At 41.5% G+C, this 22,008-nt stretch overlaps 1 protein-coding gene across 1 annotated transcript in view; it reads right to left on the bottom strand.

The window, feature by feature from the left end:
* The window catches only part of SLC6A5 (solute carrier family 6 member 5), an 87,300-nt gene that overhangs the window by 42,791 nt on the left and 22,501 nt on the right, over positions 1-22,008 (bottom strand). The window contains exons 4-9 of the mRNA XM_083463701.1: positions 18,673-18,804; positions 17,047-17,220; positions 7,037-7,178; positions 5,464-5,596; positions 3,121-3,255; positions 1,662-1,765 (exon numbers count right to left, since the gene is read on the bottom strand). Coding sequence (XP_083319827.1) covers positions 1,662-1,765; positions 3,121-3,255; positions 5,464-5,596; positions 7,037-7,178; positions 17,047-17,220; positions 18,673-18,804 — 820 coding nt within the window. The remainder of the gene's footprint in view (positions 1-1,661; positions 1,766-3,120; positions 3,256-5,463; positions 5,597-7,036; positions 7,179-17,046; positions 17,221-18,672; positions 18,805-22,008) is intronic.

Below are 22,008 nucleotides of genomic sequence, written 5' to 3'. Positions count from 1 at the left end.
AGAGAATCTGCAAAAACTGCCTCCCTTCTTTTCTTGATAAGGTCATGGAAATGGGAAATGAAACGCTGGGAAAACAGAACGCACTGCCATGTGAATGCAGCCTATGTGACAAGCTTTCTTGAACGACGAGTCCCAACATTCCTTCATTCTTGAGCACATTTTTTATAGCCAAACCCAGCACAGTAGCTGTTAAAGTGTTTTAAATTCGCTTTAGACACATTTCTCTGCCCTGGAATCTAGTACCAGTTATTCTATGCATTCTGGAGACCTGTTGCCTACCATATTTGCTCACATATTTTCTGAAGCCTTTCAGTTCTGTCAGCAGCACTGACATTAGACTGCAACATTCCCAGCATTACGTTTTTTTGTCACCTTCTTAATGCCACACTTTTCTGACTCCTGCTGCCTGTTGTTCAGAGAAAATGCAACCCAAGCAACCAAATGTTCAGCTGTGCCTCTAAAACTCCCTCTTGGGCACACGCTACATCTTTATGAGCTATTGTTGGGGTTGCTGGTTTCTACTGTTCCTTCCTCTTGCATTTTGAAGCTGCTTCAAATAGTGGAACACTTGGAGTAGGAATGTGTTGAATAAATAAAGCAATCAATCAAAACCAAATATGGAATGGGCCTGCATTTATAAGAGAGCAAACTTTTCGGCTCTGTAGGAAGTTACCCACTACCTTTAATCAAAGGTTCCATCTTTAGTTTGAATTTAGAGAGCTTTTCTTAATCTTAACTAGGTGCTAATACAATTTCAGTAATAATCACTGTGCTCAGTGATATAACAACAGCAGAGGTGATACAGCCATTGCCCTTTTGGAAACTGCAGATTACCCTTTCTAATGCAGAGTGCTCAGAGCATAGCTGGATTCTGACCTATTTCTAAATCTCCAGGCTTTCTCCGGTAGAGATTATGCTTGTGTTGTATTTCATGCTGCCAGCCCAGGTTCTTCCTGGCAATTCCCGAGGTTGCTTTTCAACCTGGCCTATTTTTAATTAGGGCAAGCTTTCAATAGAAAGTAGGGCACACCAACCACAGAAGGAGCCCAGTGGGTTTTGAGGACCTGCATCACAGGTGATGGAGTGTTTCCATTCTTGAAAGAAATTGTGCTTTACAAACAATGTCATAGCTTTCAAGGCACAATTTAGCCAAACAACAGAACTTCTGGGTCCTGCAAGGTCCAGAAGTATTGTGTGTTGCTGGCCTTCCTGAACTGTACTGAAGGGAGAGGGACCACATACTGAATGCCTTGCAACTTCCAAGATTCCCTCCCTAATGGAGGGTGGCATATCAGGAAGAAGGGCTCTCCCTGGCATTCTAATTTCTTATGTACAGGAAGTTCCCTCCTTGACCTGCCCCCACATGAGGTAGCATGCAATTCTCTCCACCCATTTGATATAGTTCTGCTATGTGACAGTTTAGAATGCATAGACTGGTTTTATTACTGATTGGGTATATCCAAATCACCCAATTTTCTTCTTTCAGTGGTCTGGCTGTGTCAAATAATTAGGAACCACTAGTAATCCTAATTACGGTTTAAAATTCATAAACAACGCCAAGCTAATTTGTAAGGATCTAAATTATATCCATAAGTTTCTGGAATTAACAGTGCCACTCAGTCGCCATAAAGCCATTGGGTTCATGGAATTATTCTACTTACCTGTACAGGTTGTTATGAAATTTGTTATAGGAAGACAAGGTAATCAGGCCACCCCATGCAGCAGACAAAGAGAAAAATATTTGAGTGGCAGCATCTTTCCACACCTTTAAAAAAAAAAAGTCCCATGAAGAAAATGAGCATCAACTACAACAAACATTTTTCAGCAAGTTATTTTAAAAATCAATAGTGCTGTTGACTATGAGAGCAATCCTATCTCAAGCTAGGAGTGGATTAGGATCCAGAGATCTCCAGCTGAGTCAGGAAGTTCCTGTCACAGTTGGGTTATGGAGGCTTAACTCCCTCATCTTCGACTCTGCTGGAGAGACATTAGTATATTTTCCAACCAGCTGAGCCCACCATGAAGGATCTTAAATTGACATAAACCCCCACAAAGGAGTATGTTGGGATAGGACCAGAGGTCTAGGGTTATTTAGGCTTAATTCTAAACCCATTCTGTTTAGTCACATGACCTGGCAATTTGGGCATAGCCAGGATTTTTATTAGGGAGAAAAGAACCTCAGATTTGCATTGATTTGTATTGATTTGGAGGGGGAGCAGCTGCCGCCCCCCCCCGACTATGCCCTTGCCTGGCAACCTAGTATAGGTTAAACTGGCAAAAAGGATGGTATAACTCAAACTTTGTTTTAAAGGCTTTGTTTCCCTCTGCAGCTACAGGCCAGCTTAGGCAGCAGTAGCCTTGTTGCTGAATGGAGTCTGAATCTAGTGTAACATGACACCAGCTAAACTCACACTGGCTTGGCTTTACACCAGTTTCTTGTGTACAGGATTGCTCCCTACAATTCAAACTGATTGTAAAAGAGCCCATATAAAAGTGGCACAGCTCACGGCACAAGAAGAAGCAGGCTGCTCCAAGCAGTAGAATTTATGGAATTGTAGGAAATACTGTAATACAAATTACTACTGCAAAATGTGATGATGGACACACACACGCACAAAAATGGATTAGCCAAATTTATGGAATTCCTATTGTTGTTGGGACCATTACACTGGAGCAGATATGCCTCGGACTGATCCAACAAGGCAGCCCAAATGTACTCTAAACGTCACTAGATAATGAACAATTTGCACTGTAATCTGATAAGTCACCAGGTGAGCTGTTCTCTGTGAGTGTGTTATTTCATTCCACATAACACATGCAGCATGGCTGTGGATGTGCAGAGCTAGCTCACCTTGCTGATAGCCATGTTTCACTTCCTCACAACCAGAAAAAGTGTGACCCACCAAAACAAATGGAGCGATGTACTGAAGGACACGCAAACGTAACCTTATTAGAATGCCTAATGTAATGGGTGCAATAGATTTAGCCAGATCAGCTTGCACGTAATTGATTCAGCACAGCATAGCATATCTCTGTATGCTTTCTTAATACACAGCAAATAATAAATCTGTATGAATTATTCACCCTATTAGAGTGTTATAACTGGAATAATAAGCCCACCATAGCATCAATCAGTTTCTCCCACTTAGGTGTGATGAAGTACAATATTCCATTCCCAGCTCCTGGCAGAGTTACTCCTCTGATGAGTAAGATGATGAGCACTACATAAGGGAATGTAGCAGTAAAGTACACCACCTAAAGAGACCACACATAGACAAAGAATTACTTATTTGGGCGGATCCTATAAGTAGGCTTGCTGTCCATGACAATTCATTACCCAGGCAGAGTTAGTACACAGGCTCATGGGAATGTGAGCAACCTACAGAGATAATAGGATTATTAAAATGTTGCTATCTATGAAAAACCACAAGCTAATAAAATAGCAAGGTTCTGAGATAACAATAGCAGTATTTATGTGTAGCTGATGTTTTTCCTATTCATGCACCTTATTACTATATATGACCCTTCAAACCAATGAAAATCAAGGTAGTTTTTCATAAAATGCGGTGCTCTGTCAGCAGGCACAGCAGCCATTTATTTAAGATCCCACCTCTCTATATATATACTGATGGTTGTGCTTGATTCTGCTTCCCCAGTTGCTGCCCTTTGGTAAAAGGACCATCTAAAGCAAGGGAGGGGAGCCTCACTCAGATCCAGGGGCCAAAAGGAACCCTCCAGACCTCTCCCTCCAGCCCTTGTAACTTTCTCCAGGCCACACCGCTCTCTGACCTTGAGTGGTTTTGCCTGGCTAGATTTTGTCCTTGAACGCCTGGCTCAGTGGAGGACAGGAAAGGGTGTTTGAGCATGTGTGAAAACTAGCCTGATCTACAAAGATCAAAATGACACTAATTGCTCCAGCGAATTGTGGTTGCCCAGAAGTGAATGTTGCAGTTGGGCTGAAAAATGTTTCTTTTCCCTCTGATCTAAAGTATTTCATCCACGTTAGCTGCTGTTACATCGTGGTTAGCACTCATGCAGGTGAGGTGGGCATTACCTGCATGCTTGTGAAAAAAGGGAGAGATCTAAGCCTGAAGCAGGGACCCTAGTCAGAGGGAACTAGAGCTTACCAAAGATTGGCCAAGGTGTTCTGAGCCCAGCATGGTAAGTCCGCTGTTGAAGTAAAGGGGGATTGAGAAAGGAGAGGGAGAGGTGTATAGATAGCCCTTTCTTTATGACCCAGCAGCTAACTACAGAATCTTGCTTCTTGTGCATTGGGAACAGAGCTTCCCTGCAGAGGGAGCAGTCAAGTGAGCTTGAAAAGAATTACCGTAATGTGTGGGGAGATAAAAAGAGGAGAGGGAGAGGGAGCTGAGGCTGAGGCTGAGAGTAAAGAGGCTGAGCCTTAAACAAGGCTAGTTCTACCATTCTAGGACTCTTTTCCGTACAGTTGGGATATCTTTGAAATCTATTTACTTTTTTCATTTAATGATGTTCCCAACTCATTTGTTATGTGCCCTCACATTTTAAAATAGAGCAGTTTTATAATCAAGCTGCTCAGCCTCATGCATGCTCACGCAGAAGTCATTTTATTAGAGAATTAATCTTTATAAAGTTTGGGGGGGGACACTAATATTTTAATTACCTTTAGGACAATGTTGAAAAAATATATTATCTATCTTCATGAACTGAAGAAAGCTAATAGTATTTAAGAGAACTAAACTCGAAGGCGATATGATATGTTTGTCTTGTTTTCCATACTGTACAAACATTAATTTTATTCCATTGCTATTTTTAGCTTCACAGAACATTGTAAAAACCTGAAAACCCTCCTATGAAGAGGGGATAGTTGAGCAAGTGTATACAGGCTGGGCAATGATGCTTCTGGGGTATTCAGTGAAGTACTTCTGCTAGCACAAGGATTTCCACTTGCACAACATAACTTCCTTCTCTTCTCCCTGCATGCCCCAGATCCTCCCCAAATCTGCTCTGGAGGTTGTGAACTCCCAACATGGGTTTAACAGGGCTTTGGGGAGACATTCAGAGAGAGGAGAAGGAACGGAAGTTCCATTGTGCAGCTAAATGTCCTTGCCCCAGTGTAAGCACTTTGTTGGGTAATCCAGCCAGCTGCTGCATCCCTTGTCTTTGGAATGCATATTTTGATAAAATGAATTAATCATACTTTACAGGACTTTTTCCGTTCACCTTTTAGGATGCAAACCAATACCAATACTGAAAGCACAAGGAATGTAGGCAGCATGCCATGAGGATCCCAAATTTGAAAAATAGAGCAAATACTCCTATCAATGAAACTTTTCTTCAGCTACCATGCAAGAGGATATGTGCTACGCTGCTTTCACATTTATCAACAAACTATTCAGTAGTTTAGTAATACTTAGTTCTTCAGTCATACAATATATCACTGAGTTCTGGCTCTGAACAGTCTAAAGAAAGATGCTCTCTTACTTTTCCTGATGTCTTTATTCCTTTAGCCAGGGAAGCATAAACAATCGCCCAAGCCAGAAAGAGAGAGAGTGCCAAAGGCCACCTGATTTCACCAGGATATTCGATTCCTGCAGAAATCTTCAATACAAAGTACCTGAGAATCAAAATGCCAAAGTGAGTCATTACAGGCCCAATCCCTCCGGCGTTTACTTTTGTAATGTCAAATACACACACACAGCTTTTTTGCGGTCCATAGACCCAAATTACACAGTCTAAAAATGGTATAAATATCAATAGTTATTAAGGCATAAGAGCGTCCTCGCTAGCCAACAGAGGAGCCTTAGGCTATACATACTGATTTCTGATACTTACTGCCTCCAAGAGAAATTTTGCTACACCCAGTGTAATAGTATCAGTCTTATCCTCAAGGAGAACCGTAACATAAAAGGAATAAGCAATTCCAGGTTGTTCTGTTAATATTGGTTGGATTAGATGCTATCTAACCTGTTTATACAGACTACAGTGTAATAAAATGTGTTTCATACATTCAGCATCCTGGGAACTTGGGCACAGCCTATCTTGGTATGGGATGCCAGCCAATCTTCCACGCAACACTTTGGATGGGAAAACTTTTAATCTGGCTTTAGAAAATAGACAGTGATAGTTTGGTACAGTCAGTTTCTTAAAGTAGGGAGCTGACAAAAAAACGAAACCCTGCATATACCGGATTCCTAACACAGATGGGCCACAGGTCACATATGAGCAAGATCGTAAATCACTGAGGGCAACATCCCAAAACCTCTGTCAAATATAACTGTAGTTGTGATAACCACATCCCAGCCCTCCCCATCCTATCTGGTGAAGGGAAGATCTGGTCACAACAGAGTGTACCCCTCTCTTGTGCCCTCCCTTTCCCTGTTTGAGGTACGTGCCAGCATCAAATAAGAGATTAATTATTTAACAGGCTGACGCTTATCAAATAGCCTCAAAAAGTTCCCTAGGGTCTCTCTGAAGTTTCCTTAGGTACTGTGTGGTTAAAACTACAGGTGTGAGAGTATTTGAAATAATCTGAGACAACACAGGGTTTATAAAACAAGAATTGAGTTTACGGAGATAAAAGAGAGACTGCCATAATTTTTGTGGTGCTTTCACTCTGACCACTATCCTATGAGGCACGTCTACCAGGACTTGACATGATGACAGCTTTAGGGAAGAGATACCAAAAGATTATGTGGTGGGACTTGAACCCAGATCCAAATCACATTCAAACCTCAGGACATCTACCTCCTGAATGCCAAAACAATGTACTATTTTCCTGGCACTTGTTTTGAAATGCCATCAAATTGCTTCTGTCTCTGTAGCAGGAGCAGTTAACTCATTAGTCAAGTCCCAATATATGAAAGACATATCTAAATGACTGGCATAAACACTCAACTAATGAACAGCAGAGAAAGAACCTGCACACAGTATAATTACATTTTTTTCATTCCGTTAATAATTTCGTGCATTACCCTGTGACTTTCAGACGGAGGTTTATTTTAAAATTGTTCCAAAATGTGTGTGTGTGTTTTGTTTTTGTTTTTTTAAATCTTACTTGAAGTACTCTTCACTGCCACTGACAAAAGTTTTGTTGACATGGCTGGTATAGTTTACCATTGTCAAGTTTGGATAGGCACTCATACAGAAAGTAGAGTTCTTTATTTGTAATTTGGGGTGGTCACCAATGATGCAGGAATCTGAAAAAACACAAGTCAAAAGAGCAATTACTGAGCTAAAATTCATCTAAAAACTTGGAGAAAACAATTAACAAATAACAGCTTGCATTGAAGTACATTTCATTTGAGCACTGAAAATTAATTAGGTTCCTCTACCTGGTTGAACAAAGGCAAACTATCCTCCTTTCAACATTAATCACATTTGAGCCTTCCTTTTCATTGATGAGTCTAGTCCATGCATCCTCAAACTTGGCCCTCCAGATATTTTGAGACTGCAATTCCCATCATCCCTGACCACTGGTCCTGCTAGCTAGGGATCATGGGAGTTGTAGGCCACAAACATCTGGAGGGCCAAGTTTGAGGAAGCCTGGTCTAGTCCATCTTGGCCTCTTGTTGGGCAGGACTTCTGGCAATTTGTTGTGCCCATGCAAAAGCCCCAAACCCACAGAATGAGCTCATAGCTCCAAATGTGGGTGCAAGTCTCAGTTTTAGAGACAGGTAAATGGGGCTTGCTAGTATTTCCCACACTCAGGCTTGTGTGATCATTGCTGCGATGCAACCTCTGCTTGCAGTCTACTGTGATCTGTAGACTATTAGCTACTCATTTGTGGCTCCCTGAGTGGTTATTTCATACTGTGCATTTAATGAGCTGTTTTGCTCCTACTCAGTTTTTCTAGACATTTAAAAACAACGAACAGCAAAATAAATAGAAGTTCACTAAGTGAAACATTGCTTTTATACATGTTGCTTGCAAGGCTTGTAAATCCGAAGGCAATTTGTAACTTATATTTGACTGCTGCAGATTTGTGCATTTGAACTGAAATTCTGGTTTTAAAGCTATTATTTGATTTTAATAAATGTATACCCCAATTTTCCATCTGAAGATGCTCAAGGCAGGTAACGATAAGATATAATCTATTTTCTATTAAGGAACACTTAAAAATATATATCCAGGGATATTTCCAAAGCCAAGCCAGTATGAACTATGTGCAATCCTACTGTGAAGCAGTGTCTAACGTGAGGAATGGGCAAATGTAGGTGGACATTTTCCATGCTATTGCTTCAGCACTAAACTGGAAGTGTACAAAACACAGTTTGAAAGAAAGAACAAATAATAAGGTCTTGACCCATCAGTACTGACTTGATCTGTCTTGTGGATCAGCAGCATAGTTGACCCAGAGCAAAAGTGAAACCCCCATGTCTGAATCCTTATAGTAGATGCTCCTGGATGCGAACTTTGCCCCGGGATGTGAACAGAAGTCGCACTCCGGCAGCACAGCAGCAGTGGGTGGGAGGCGCCATTAGCAAAAGCACACCTCGGGTTATGAATGATTTCTGGTTATGAACGGACCTCTGGAACGAATTAAGTTCGCAACCGGAGGTAGCACTGTATTAGATTTTTCTATTGAAATGTCACTTCAGGACATATTTCTGAGAGTCTTCAGTCTGAGCAGTATAATATTGTAGATGTCTACTGAGAAGTCAGTTCTACAGAAATTGACTGGGCTTACTGCAAGCCAAGCCTTGTCAAGCCTTGTTCAAGCATGGGAGTTAAATATTAATTTGTCAATGTTTTCAGTAAAACTACTACACCCAGCAATATCCATATGGCGAACACTAATCACATTCCCAAGAAGAACTTAAATTTGCAGCTCTGAAATCAAGTTCTAATGAGGAGAATTGACTTTTGAGTTCAGAAATTTGTTTCAGCTCGAACCTTGGTTGTATGTGGAGGCCAGACTGTGATTAGGCTTGATCCAAAGCTTCTGATTTATGACTAATACATCAGCTATGACTTGCAGCAATATTTCATAGAATCATAGAGTTGGAAGAAACCACAACGGCCATTGAGTCCAACCCCCTGCCAATTATTTATTTAATTATTTATTTATCCTGAACAGAAGTTTTCTGGTTACAAGGTGCATTTTAGGTACATTAGGACAATCCTCATGTGCACCTAAAGACAGCAAAGATCTTGAGAACATAATCAGTGTATTAAGAGAGTGGTATTTAAATTGCTCAGATTTAATTATTATCCACAGAAATGAGTGCAGTCTCCTAACTCTGTCTGCTTAATCTGAAGCCATGCTCTTCTGCTAATTGACAAAAGCACATTGTTGCTTTTGAAATTCTCTCTTAAAAGTCAGTGAAGGCTACTAGTGATGCAAGAAGCATAAAACAGGAAAAGAAATAATTGCTGTCAAACGATCACTTTGTATGTCCCCTTCTTCTATTAATCTTTTAATGTTCTATCAATGTTCTATTAAACTGTGCTATTGCAAGCTTCCAACTTTGTGCAACCCCAGTATTTTTGGAAAGGAAAGAATTATGCCCCACGTCGGCCAGCAGAGGGGGTAGTGGTATGTTATCCACCCATTCTCTCATTTTCTGCACATTTCTAGATTTAGTTGAATATTACTGAGGAGTTGGTACTGTGTGTACCCGGTACCCTGTGTCTCATTGTCTGGTCCTTTCAATCAAATGCTTATGGAAAATAATATAATACACAAATTCTAAGGTCATCACAATCCAATACAGAATTAGTTGTAAAGCCCATTGAAAATGGCTTTAGTGTGTTGCTAACTCTGTGTTTAACTGCAGGATTTGCAATAAGGATTCCACACTAATAAATATAGATATAAGAAAATAGCTTGGGGTTGTTGTTTTTTTAAAAAAGTGGGACATACCCCAAATTTGAAATAACTGTTGCTTTTTAAATACCCTTTTCAATATTGTGTAGCTAGTTATGAAAGCTACTGAAATAAAAGGCACACCCCCCCCGCAAAAAAATGTTATTTCTCCTACAAAAGTCTTTGTGACCTTCCAAATGAATAAATATATGTTACAAATATGTTAGATTGAGACTCCCCCCCCCCTTTTTGCTTCCCAAATGCTCCTATGCTGTGCTGCTGCAAAGACAGAACACACACAAAATCATATTTACATAAGGGTAGTAATATTCCAAATGTATTCAGAAGAACACTCTTGGAAGACTGAATTGTGCAAAAATATTATCGCACATCTTCTCTGCTGAAAAATAAAACCTGCTTATAGTGCAATCCTACGCATGTCTATTCAGAGATAACCTGCACAGAGAATCTTGGATACAGGACTGCAGCCTTAACAATATTGTATTTCTGAGAGCGCATTTAAGAAATAGGCAGTTCTGACACCAGTAGAACAGAACATGTTCACCTGTATATGCTGGGTTGGTTTTGCCTTGTTTAAAGTGTATAGAGGCATGAGTGAGATCAGAGGATGACACGTAAGGTCACTTTTGCTGCACTGCAGCAAGCTTTTTTCTTTTTTTAACAGCTTCGCTTTGTAGAGCTGTTGGTTTCCCTGCACCAGACAATCCTGATCAGCAGAGGGCGCAATCACTTTGCAGCAGAGGACAAACAAATTCTCGCATGCAGTGCTATCCATCAAACCTTGGACGCTAGGCAGAAAATAATAACTACACCGAACCAGAAGGTGCTAGCATGAAATTACATTTACATGGACAATTGCTAATAAGTAAAAGCATCCATTTGTAATCTAGGGGAAAGGACGGCCCAACTGTGCTTGTTTTGAAGGGGGGAAATGTTTACACACATCATTCTAGCCTTCAGATATTTATGAAGACTCCGGGGGAAATCAAAACGTTAACAAGACTGCAATCTCATGTGTCCCATCGAAATCAGTGGATGACAAAATATTTCTGAGTAAGCATGTTCAGAACAGGAGAGCAAATCTGAAAAACAGAACAAGTTGAGCAGCATCTCATCTCACTAGCACAGATCTCCATCTATAGCTTTACATATTTGCCCTATAAGATCTTTTCTTGCCTCTGCAATAAATATAAGAGAATCGAGAAAACTCGATGTGCTCTGCACAAAACCAAACAACCTTTATTCCCTTTGGGCACTGCTTGATCACTCTTGGTTTCAGGCATAGTACGGAGGGGTGGGTGGGTGTGTTTCAACTCCCTGCATATTTCTAGAAATGCCCAAATTGCTAAAAATGAAAAAGGCAGCCAAATCAGCTTTTCTCCCTTTTTCTTTTGCCTGATTATTAAGGAACTCGTGTTTCTTTTGTTAGAGACAGCCAAGCATGCTGAAGGATGGGTAATCACCTGTAACTTACGCATCTTGTCCGCGCTGATAGAGACTCTTTAAATGGATGCCTGTGCAAGCCTGCAGACATCACACCACTGAAGAGCTTGAAAATATCCTATGGCCAATCTAACCCAGTGTCCTGTCCCTGATAGTGGTCAGCATTGGTTTTTGAAGATGAAGTGAAAAACTGCACAGTGAATTGCAAAGCAACGATTCAATTGCGTGCTCTGCAAATGTTACGAAATCAGCTATGCAGACAGATGGCTCATCCATACATTTAAAGTGATCAGTAAACTTCCTGTACCGCCTTTAATTCTTCATTGTCCATATGGCTTTCTCCTTAAAATCACTGCATTCCCACATTTCCCCCTCCCTCCAAATTTTCTCGTACCCTCTCCTTTTCAGAGTATCCCTGGTATGATACAAGCATGGCTGAGTGAAGAGAGTGTGTGTGAAGGCTGTGATTTGGCAAGGAGGTTGTGTGGACAATGGAGAATCAAGGGAGGGACAGGAACCCTACTGTCCACTTTAAACAGTACAGTGGTACCTCGGTTTAAGTACTTAATTCTTTCCGGAGGTCCGTTCTTAACCTGAAACTGTTCTTAACCTGAAGCACCACTTTAGCTAATGGGGCCTCCTGCTGTCACTGGAGCACGATTTCTGTTCTCATCCTGAAGCAAAGTTTTTAACCTGAAGCACTATTTCTGGGTTAGCGGAGTCTGTAACCTGAAGCGTATGTAACCTGAAGTGTATGTAACCTGAGGTACCACTGTACTATGAAGTGCATGAGGAGGAAGATGCACATAGTAAGTAGTTCTATACTGTGTGGCAGGGGGAGCCTTCAGTTGCTGTCAGACTATAACACCCATCACCTCTGACCATTGGTCATTCTGACTGGGGCTGATGGGAATAGTCAACCAAAACATTCTAGGGGTTACCATGTCGAATCCTTATGCTTTACAGCTTGGCCAAGAGCAACTCTCCATGGGGAAACCATTTTCAACAGCATTCCCCTGGCGACTGTTCTCAGGCTCTGAGGAATTAGCTGTGCGTAGTTGACATATTTTGAAGAAGCAGTGATGGGAGAAGATGCACATGTGAGATGTGTTGCCTCTTGCTGCACTTACTTATTTGGAAGGTGTGAATCTTGGGTGCTCAGATAGCTTGTGCTCCCCCCCTTTGTATTTTGCAGAAAGTAACACAGTAAAAACTTACTTTAAAGGTAAAGGGACCCCTGACCATTAGGTCCAGTCGTGACCAACTCTGGGGTTGCGGCGCTCATCTCGCTTTATTGGCCAAGGGAGCCGGCGTACAGCTTCTGGGTCATGTGGCCAGCATAACTAAGCCACTTCTGGCAAACCAGAGCAGTGCACGGAAACGCTGTTTACCTTCCCGCCGGAGCGGTACCTATTTATCTACTTTCACTTTGACGTGCATTTGAACTGCTAGGTTGGCAGGAGCAGGGACTGAGCAACGGGAGCTCACCCTGTTACGGGGATTCGAACCGCCGACCTTCTGAATGGCATGTTCTAGGCTCTGTGGTTTAACCCACAGCGCCAGTGTGGTAAAAAGCCCGTCTCATGCACATTCATTCCCATTGTGCATTTATTTTATGTAGCTGACACCCACAAATTATAGTTGAAAGAGGCCAAACAAACGCCACCCTGGGCATCAGTGGCGACTAGCGGCAGGGATACATTGGAAACTAGCTTTCATAAACAGCCATGTAAAGGCCCCCATTTCTAATTATCATTCCTGTGGTGGGAAATAAATGCGAAGAAGATATATACATACAATAAAAGTAAAGGCAACATAAAAATTGAATGGACTGACGAGTCCATCTTCAATAAGTTGGCTCCCATGGCATATTTTAATGGAAGATATAATAAAAGCTCAGGTAATACAGGTTTGAAGCATATCAACCATTATTTTCGATATGTCGCTTTCCCCCAAGAAAATATTCATTTTATGTGTTTATAATAGATATATTGAAATGTGTGACTTTGGGGGAAAAATAAAAATAAACACTAGATAACTAGGCTAGCTACAAGATGGCCTTATTCACACCAGTAACCTAGAAGCATTTGAACGGCAGGGGGAGATCAGGCATCACAAACTGGGGATTAGCCGCCCCACCCTGCTGCTGTTTTAAATAAGCCATCAATATAACTGGAATTTACTTCCAAGTAAATAGTCTTAGGATCACAACCTCAGACGCTTCGTACTAGCAAAGAAGTTTTTACGGTATAGTATGGTATAGTACGTTGATTAGTTCAGGAGTTAAGAATGCTATCTTAGAATTCCAATTCTGATTCACAAGTTTTATTCCAGTGGAGTGATGGGTCCTGCCATACCCCAGGGATGGGGAACCATTGTCCCTCCAGATGTTACTGAATTTTCAACTCCCATCAACTCCAGCCAGTATTGCTGCCATTGATGAGGATGCCAGTGGTGAGGAATTATGGGTCCCACAACATCTGGAGGACTGCTGAGTTTCTATCCCCGCTATACACAAAAACAAGATGTTGAGTGCCATTGATTGCAAGCCTGTGCTTAAGATAACCACCATACAGGATTGACCTGACAATAAATTTTGCTGCCTGAAGCAAACAAGATTGTGCCTCCTGCCACTTTAATGTACAGTGGTACCTCGGGTTACAGACGCTTCAGGTTACAGACGCTTCAGGTTACAGACTCCGCTAACCCAGAAATAGTACCTCGGGTTAAGAACGTTGCTTCAGGATGAGAACAGAAATTGTGCTCTGGCGGCGCAGCAGCAGCAGGAGGCCCCATTAGCTAAAGTGGTGCTTCAGGTTAAGAACAGTTTCAGGTTAAGAACAGTTTCAGGTTAAGAACGGACCTCCAGAACAAATTAAGTTCTTAACCTGAGGTAACACTGTACTTAAGTCAAGTGGACTGGCAGGAGAAACTTACTTTAATCCTGATTACAGGACAGTGTCCTCCACCATTCCTGAGGTCTGCAAGCTAGCTTTGGGGCACAGAACAGCACCTGTAATACACACAGCTCTGTTCTCCAACACCTCACAACTACCAGCCAGCATCTGCTGCCAGAGTCAATGATCTCACTCTGCTTAATGGTAGAGCTGGTCCTTCTACTAGATGGAGATGCAGAATAGCTGCATCATTAAAAGTTATATTAAAAGACATTTAAAACTTACATCTCATTATGCCAATAGCTGCCTACCTGTTAAAATCCTTTCTACCAGTACTGATGACACAGCCGTGTGTTCATATTGTAGTCATTTTAATTGTAAGAAAAATCCGTATTGAATATAAAATCTGCCACAGATCACTATTCAATCACTCAGACGGCAATCCTCAATACAGTGTTGTACTGAAATCCCCACTAACTTGCAAGTAAATATGCACTGCCAAACTCTGGCAGCCTTTGCTCCTGGAATGTTCACTGAAAACATCACCACCTATTCCCTATCTTATCTTTGAAATCTTATTCTGTGTTTGCCTATCTGGCACTGGAGTCAATATTCATGACAACATTATTAATGAGGTTCTTATCCTGTCGCTCCTCTTCCTAGATCTCTTGCCATTTAAGCAGCATGCTTAAAAATTAGTTCACTGATAAGAATGAAACTTCAGATGAATTGTGGGCAAAGCCCTTAACACCCATGTGGGATCATAATAATGCCCTACATCAAAGGACACCTTCCCACAACAAGAGTCATTGACAAGACAGAGGTTGAAGTTGTTCCGGGAAGGACTGTGCAACCATGACTGGACTGACCGAATGACATTGCCTTAGCTTCATTGAGTGGGAACTGCTACTTATCAGCACTCAAACTGCTAGCTAGAGCTGCTGGTTATAAAATAGCATAACAAAACCCTATTCTTTCCCTTCCAAATGAGACTGCTGTATCATTTGGTGTGGAGAAAGTGTCTTGGCTCACATACTACATAGGAGTTAGATAGGAAAGGGGCATCTGTGGCCCTCCAGATGTTGGGCTATAGTTCCTATGAGTCTCAGCCATCATCCCTCATCTCCATGCTGGTTGGGATTGATAGGAACTATAGTCCAATAACATCTGGAGGGCCACAGGTTGTGGTTCAGAAGCACCTGCAGAGCCACATGTTTCCTTCCCCTGAGTTTAGAGGTGCCTGTGACATCGCTGCAAGTCACTTTCCACTATATATGTTATTTTGAATAGTCATTTGAAAACAATTTTCTTCCATTTTATTTATTTGCATTAGAAATTGAACATCACCATCTTTAGCACACAACTCTTTCTGTTGTTGTTTTAAGGTTCTCTCCCCCTATAACCAAACTTTTCTTTTGTAGGGGATTGCATTCTCTTTCATTACATGAAGATTTAGCTGTTGTGGTCAACAGCTAGCACTGATTCAGGAGTATCAGAAAGCTGACATTGCCACCAAGGGAAAAACCCTCCTTTTTAAAGTGCCAACTAACATCTGCTCTAACATGGACTCTTAAAGTAATAAATAAATAAATAAAAGTTGTCATGTTTTTAGTGAGATTTAATGAGGCTTCTGAGCAATCCTGGGTATCTTTCCCAAAGAAAGAAAGACAGGATTGTAAAGTTTTCATAAACAACTAAATGAAAATATGGAAGTCATATGGAAATATGTCAGACTATGTGACCAAAGCCACACTTTGGAATCTTGAACCTTAATCCAAATTGTTGGCGGCCAAAATGTCCCCCCACTTTTCATTGTGCAACTCACATGTAGACCTACAGGTCACAAATTTCATAAATGTCATACATATTTCAGCCAGTTCCCACTTACTGTTTTCCTCAAAAACAGAATGCTGCACTCTGTGGAATACAGTGTGACACCACTGGTAGTTTGATACTGTACCTGACTTAAATGATAAAGATGCATATATATATATATATATATATATATATATATATATATATATATATATATGCTGCATCCGTTTTATTCCTATTTGTGAGTGAATCCTGCACATCCCCAGTGCACAGTGGTATATCCTGTTTGAGGCTTTGCATGAAATCTAGTTAGCCTTGTTTGCAAGTATTAATGTCACCCCAAGAGAAGACTGAAAGTAAGAAGTGTTTACCAGAACAATCTCTGGTAAACCATGGCCTGATCTATAGAAGTGGAAGATGCATGCAATAAATCTTACTGATTCAATTTCAGCTCTGGGTCAAGGAGGCTGGAATTCTTGACATACTTTCCTGTGAGTAATCCCCACTGAACACAGTGAGACTAATTTCTGAGTAAGCATTGGAATGCACCACTAATTAGATCTATTTAGTGCTGCTGCTTCCAATAAATTAGTTCTGCAATTATTATTATTATTTTAAAGAATAATCCTGCTTCCCAGAAATACTGTACTCCAAAATCAGTTTTCCCAAAAAGCAGTAAAGTTGACAGGCATGTGCTGGGTAAAATCACTGCATTCTCCATTTGTGGAGCACTGTAGTCCTGACTGGGTGAGTTGAATTGTGGAAAATTGATGTAAATGTGGTTTTGCCTTGAGTTGGACTCAGTTGGCCCTTTGGATTCCTTTCTTCTATGGTTTGCAGTATATTGTGAAGTTACTATGGCACTATGTTGGCAGAATCAATAAGCAGATAAGGAAGTCTAAATGAAGGTGTGAAAAGTTGGTGTAATCGCAGAATTCATTTTTACTACAAACATTTACAATAGAGACATACTTGAGAATACTCATTGCTCTGTATTTTAAGGCAGAATGGTCAGATATACAGATTTGAGTGTACAGAATGGTCATATATACAGATTTGAAGGGAAAGCATACTCTAACTTACCTAATAAAAGTTTGTTTTTATCTCTACAATCCGGTGTGTTCCATGGATTGTTACACGAAGCCCAAGGTAACACTTGTACAAGGGATGCAAAAAGGTAGAAAAGTGTGTAGCACAATATAATATTATAATATATGGCTATTAGGACAGAGATAATCAGCATAGCAATGCCACAGCCTGAAAAAAAGAGAGGATCAAGGATCAGGGAGGATCACAATTTAAACTACTAAAAATACATAGGCTTGTATCCAACTAGTTCATACACAGAGTAGAGCAAAAGAAATTAATGGACCTAAACTTGCCACATCCCATAATTTGTGTGGGTTTACTCTGAGTAGGGCTAACATCGAATATAATCCAGAGTGAACTAAAGGATAACATTGAGGCTGCCTAGTCATATACAACATGAACACATTTTAGTTTAAATAGCATCTTATTTTTCAGGCGTTTTCTTTTACTGAAAATAGTTCAACACGCCATGCAGCTCAATCCTATCTATTTTTAAGTCCCACTGAATTCAGCTTGGCTTTCTCCCAAGTAAATGTTGTGCTGGAATGTAATTCATAGTGGTTAACAGAATATTTTTGTCTTGGCACAAAATCCATCTTGGGCTGCCATATAAGAGGGCAGTGGAGCTGTCACCCCATTCTTGAAGACCACATGTGATTTATTACTCTATGGGATCTACATTTAAAGGATCAAAAATAAATGCTTTCTACATTAATATCAGCACTCTTGCTTCCACAAAAATAATATTTCCATTATCTTGATTGATCTTGGATTGGATCTTTCTATGTTCCAAAGTAATATCTAATTCTGCATCATGGGATTATAATGATAAGTCATCACTCAATAAAGTCTCTTTTTTAATGCTTTTAAAATACACTGTTTTGTTGCAATTCCATAAGAGTGACAGAAGAGCCTGCTGGCTCAAGCCAATGACCCATCTAGCTCAGAATCCTGTTTTCACAGGGGACAATCAGATGCGTAAAATGCGTACCTTCAAGCAGGATCTGTACACCAGAGCACTCCATCGTGCATTTTCAGGAAAAACATACTGCCTCTGACCATGGAAGCAGAGCAGAGCCATCAGGCAAGTAACCATCGATAGCCTAATGCCCTCCACCAATTTGTCCAATTATCTTTCAAAGCTTCTTCTCATTTCATGTCAGTACATTTGTCACCACCACACCAGCCAACATGAACCTTGAAACAGCTCTCCCCAGTGCTGCCTATACAAGGGAAGTGGGAAAGTACCATACGGCATGGTATTTGCGAGATATTTAGCACTGAAGGGAAGTGCTATTTTCTTATGAGATGTACGTGACACCATAAAAGTGATGCAGCCGTGGAATGCTCTCCTCCTGCTGGGAAGTGCAGCATGGATCCACTAAAGCAGAAAAGTGCTGCATTACTACTACATCAGTCATTGCAAGGTCACCTCAAGGTCAAAGTCAGACTGCAGCGCATCAGCCACTGTACTTGTAGCAGTGCCACACAGAGGAGAACCCATGTCATCTCTCTTGCTTTGAACTGAAGGAAAACCATGATCTCCGAGTTAAAGACACACACACACACACCATGCACACAAAATGCCACAGGACAAGGCATTGTTTCTGCTCAGCTCACCTTGTAAGGCAGGGATGGCTTTCCAAACAGACACAGGTCCCTGACTAGCAAACTGCCCCAGAGAAACCTCCAGGAAGAAGATGGGGATCCCAGCCAGAGCCAACATTGTCAAATAGGGAATAAGAAATGCACCTAATGGAAGAAGAGAATACAGATCTCAGGGACAGCATAGGTGGGAAAGGGCACAGCCCTGACATTTTGTAGCTGTTCTATTTTGTGCACTGCAAAAGCACTTTACGACCCTTCCCCCCACCCAAAACCCCTGCAGAGCAATACCAAACTTTTTGAAACTAATGTATTTCCTGTTTAGAAACCCTTCGCAGAGATGCTTTGTCGGCAGAAAGCAGGGCTCTCTCCCTTGGGAAAGCTTTGCATGTTGGTCAGATTGGCAGAAGGTATTTTCATGCCCCATAAAACCCACAGTTATAATTACCAGGGCATATTAAAACAAAATTAGGCTGATCCTAACAATCCTTATTTTGAAGGTAAAGAAAGCAGGCTAAAGAAAACACATTGGTGGCCACTCCTAATATCTACCCAGAAGCAGCCCCACTGAACTCTGTACGGGTTACTAAGACTGCATCCACGATACTTCCAGTTCAAGGGGTAATTCTGTGTATACAGATGGTTGTCAGTCCTATTAGATTTAGTGGAACTTAATTTCCTGGCAAATACGTGCCAGATCTCAGCCTGTGCAGGGCTGTTCCCCCTTCTAGCCACCTCGACAAAACCTGCCTTGTTCAGTTCAACCGCTCCTGACCCGCCTTCTCCTTGGGGCATATTATGGATTTGCTTCTGCACCGTGTCAAACAAGGCTGACTGTTTGGAGTGGAAATGGCTGCCAGACTTGCTGCAGGTGGTGCAGCTAATTCAATTACTACTCATAATTTCTCTCATCATCACCTACAACTGCGTCTCAGGGCTTCCTGGAGTGTGTCCTGGAGAGGAAAGTCAGCGTTGTTTTTAAGAGGGGCGGGTGAGGGGGGTGGGGATTGCGCTGGAAACAGCCGGCTCCTAATTTCAAATTTTAAAATAAATCACGTTGGGATGGCATTTATGCATTTGACAATGAAGTCTTCCCAGCAACTGTGTTCGTTACTTGTATAAAATATAGCCCGCAGCCGCTGCTGTGGTGTGGTAGACTCACATTAGGAGGGAAGCTCAGCAAACCTGGACTCCCCACGCTGAGACTGCTGTTCAGAATTCTGTTGTGAAGTCGAAATCAGGAGAGCTTTGCAATGATGCCAAAAAGACAAATCATTTGCGCTGGACCAGGGACTGCGCCTGCGCAAACTTGAGACGCAGCTCCTTAATCTGCCTGTTCTGTTACCCATATTTGGGAGAGATCCTCAATGAACTCGGTAGGATATATTTCTGGGTATACTGGCTTCGGATTAGGTACAATAAGTGCGTCTGTGCGTCCCACTGAATTGGGAGTAAATTTACTGAGATCCCAAAGCACATGTGTTCAGGATTTCAGCCCTAACCCGAATTCAGCAACAGTTTGGCTAAATGGCATGTTGGGTAAATCACATGTATGGAATAATGATGATTAATTAATATATATCGGGTATTGATAAAAAATACACCCTGGAAACCTTGAGGTTTAGAATAACCAGAGTTGAGTCCCCCACCACCACCGTTTGAAATTGAATCATAATAAACAACCACTTCTTGTAGATTTTGAGACAACCACATGTTTTTGTTTTATGTGATGCTGCAAGTTTTCTCCAAAATCCTGTGATTTCACTCAAAACAACAGAAAAAGCTCAGCGGGTGGAGCATCTGCTTCGTATGCAGAGGTCCCACGTTCACGCCTCGGCATCTCCAGGTGGGGCTGGGAGGAAACCCCGCCTGAAATCCTGGGTTGCTGCTGCCAGTCAGTGTAGACAATACTGAGTTAGATGGGCCAGTGGTTTAGACTCAGTATGTGGCAGCTTCCTATGTTCCTAAGAAAGGTGACTTTTGTGGTGTTGGGTGTACTGACTACATACATGAATGACAATGGGTAAGCTAAACAGTGATAGGGGGCTATATATACACAGAGACATACAAACGAGAAAACTATGTTAACATGCAGCGTTCAGCAGAAGGTGAGGAATTGCCGTTTAGTCCAATTAATCAGAGCGGGGAAAATATATGCACTTTTTCGCTCATGAAATTTTAATATCTGTAAGGCTGGTCTTGTTTTCTCTGTATGTAATATACGGGTTGGAAAGGAAATCGCCAAACTCAGATTGTAATTAAAGCAACGTCGAGATTCATGGCAATAATGCACTATGAGAAAGCCAGATTGTTTTAAATGCACATTCTACTATTTTCGTTTGTGATTGTGAGAGGTATGTTACATCTCTTTCATTTCTGAACGGGGGTGGGGATCATTTTGTTTTAGGCATTGTCTAATTCTAATAAATGAAAATATTTTTATCTTTGTGGTTTCCCAGTTTGGATGTTGCCCCCCCCCCTTTACTGTAGTCAAATCTGGTAGGAAAATATTTCCAAAATAGGGGTTTTTTCCCCCATAAAGCAAGAAGGTTCGGTGGACGGGACTGGTAAAAATTCTCACGCAGTTTTTCAGAGCTTGATTGCCGTATCAACTATATTTTGTTTTATTTTTCAGAGAGGTCGATAGAAAGCTTTACTGTCTCTTCACTTTCCAGACTCTAGTCCCTAATCCGTTGCCTGTTTATTTTGAAGTTCCCAAAAGAAGGAAGAAAAGCTGTTTGGGGAGGACAATTTGGAGGGAACAAATAGTCGGAAGGGAAAGGGCTAAGGCAGCAGACACTTCTCCGCCCCCTCCGCTCAAATTGGCAGCCCCCCCCCTTGATGCATTTCCGTTTAAAGGGGGCTTCGGGAGACCTTGCACCTCTAGCGTGCAGTTTGGGCCCCAAAGGGTCCCATTAGTTCAAGAGGGCTGGTTTCTTAATGACTGCGTCGAATTGCAACCATGATCATCTGCATGCAGACTCTTTCCGAAGGATTTGCTGCGAAAATCTGCTCTCGCTTGATTTGCTCTTTGAAATGATTGCCTCGCTCCCTTTACTTCGAGGTAGTCTCCCCGAAACATTTGGAAGAATAAAAGGTTGGGAGATCTCCAACGCTTGTTTACTCAGAAGCAAGTCTCGCTGAGCTCAGCTGGGTGCACAGCTGGAAGATCGCAGCCGATCCTAAGCATGCATATTTGGAAGCAGATGTCATCGTTTCAAAAGAGATCCATCCAGGACTCCTTCAGTCCTTTTATGTTCTGTTTATGTATACTGTACATTCTATTAGGTTTCGCCAAGGTCAGTTTCAGCAGTGGCGGAGCTTCACTGCAGACCTTAAACCAAACGACTT

The sequence above is a fragment of the Podarcis liolepis genome (assembly GCF_965112155.1).
Source record: "Podarcis liolepis genome assembly, chromosome: 1".
Classification (NCBI taxonomy): domain Eukaryota; kingdom Metazoa; phylum Chordata; class Lepidosauria; order Squamata; family Lacertidae; genus Podarcis; species Podarcis liolepis.
The sequence above is the reverse complement of the archived record's forward strand: the minus strand, read 5'-3'. Positions and strand labels throughout refer to the sequence as shown.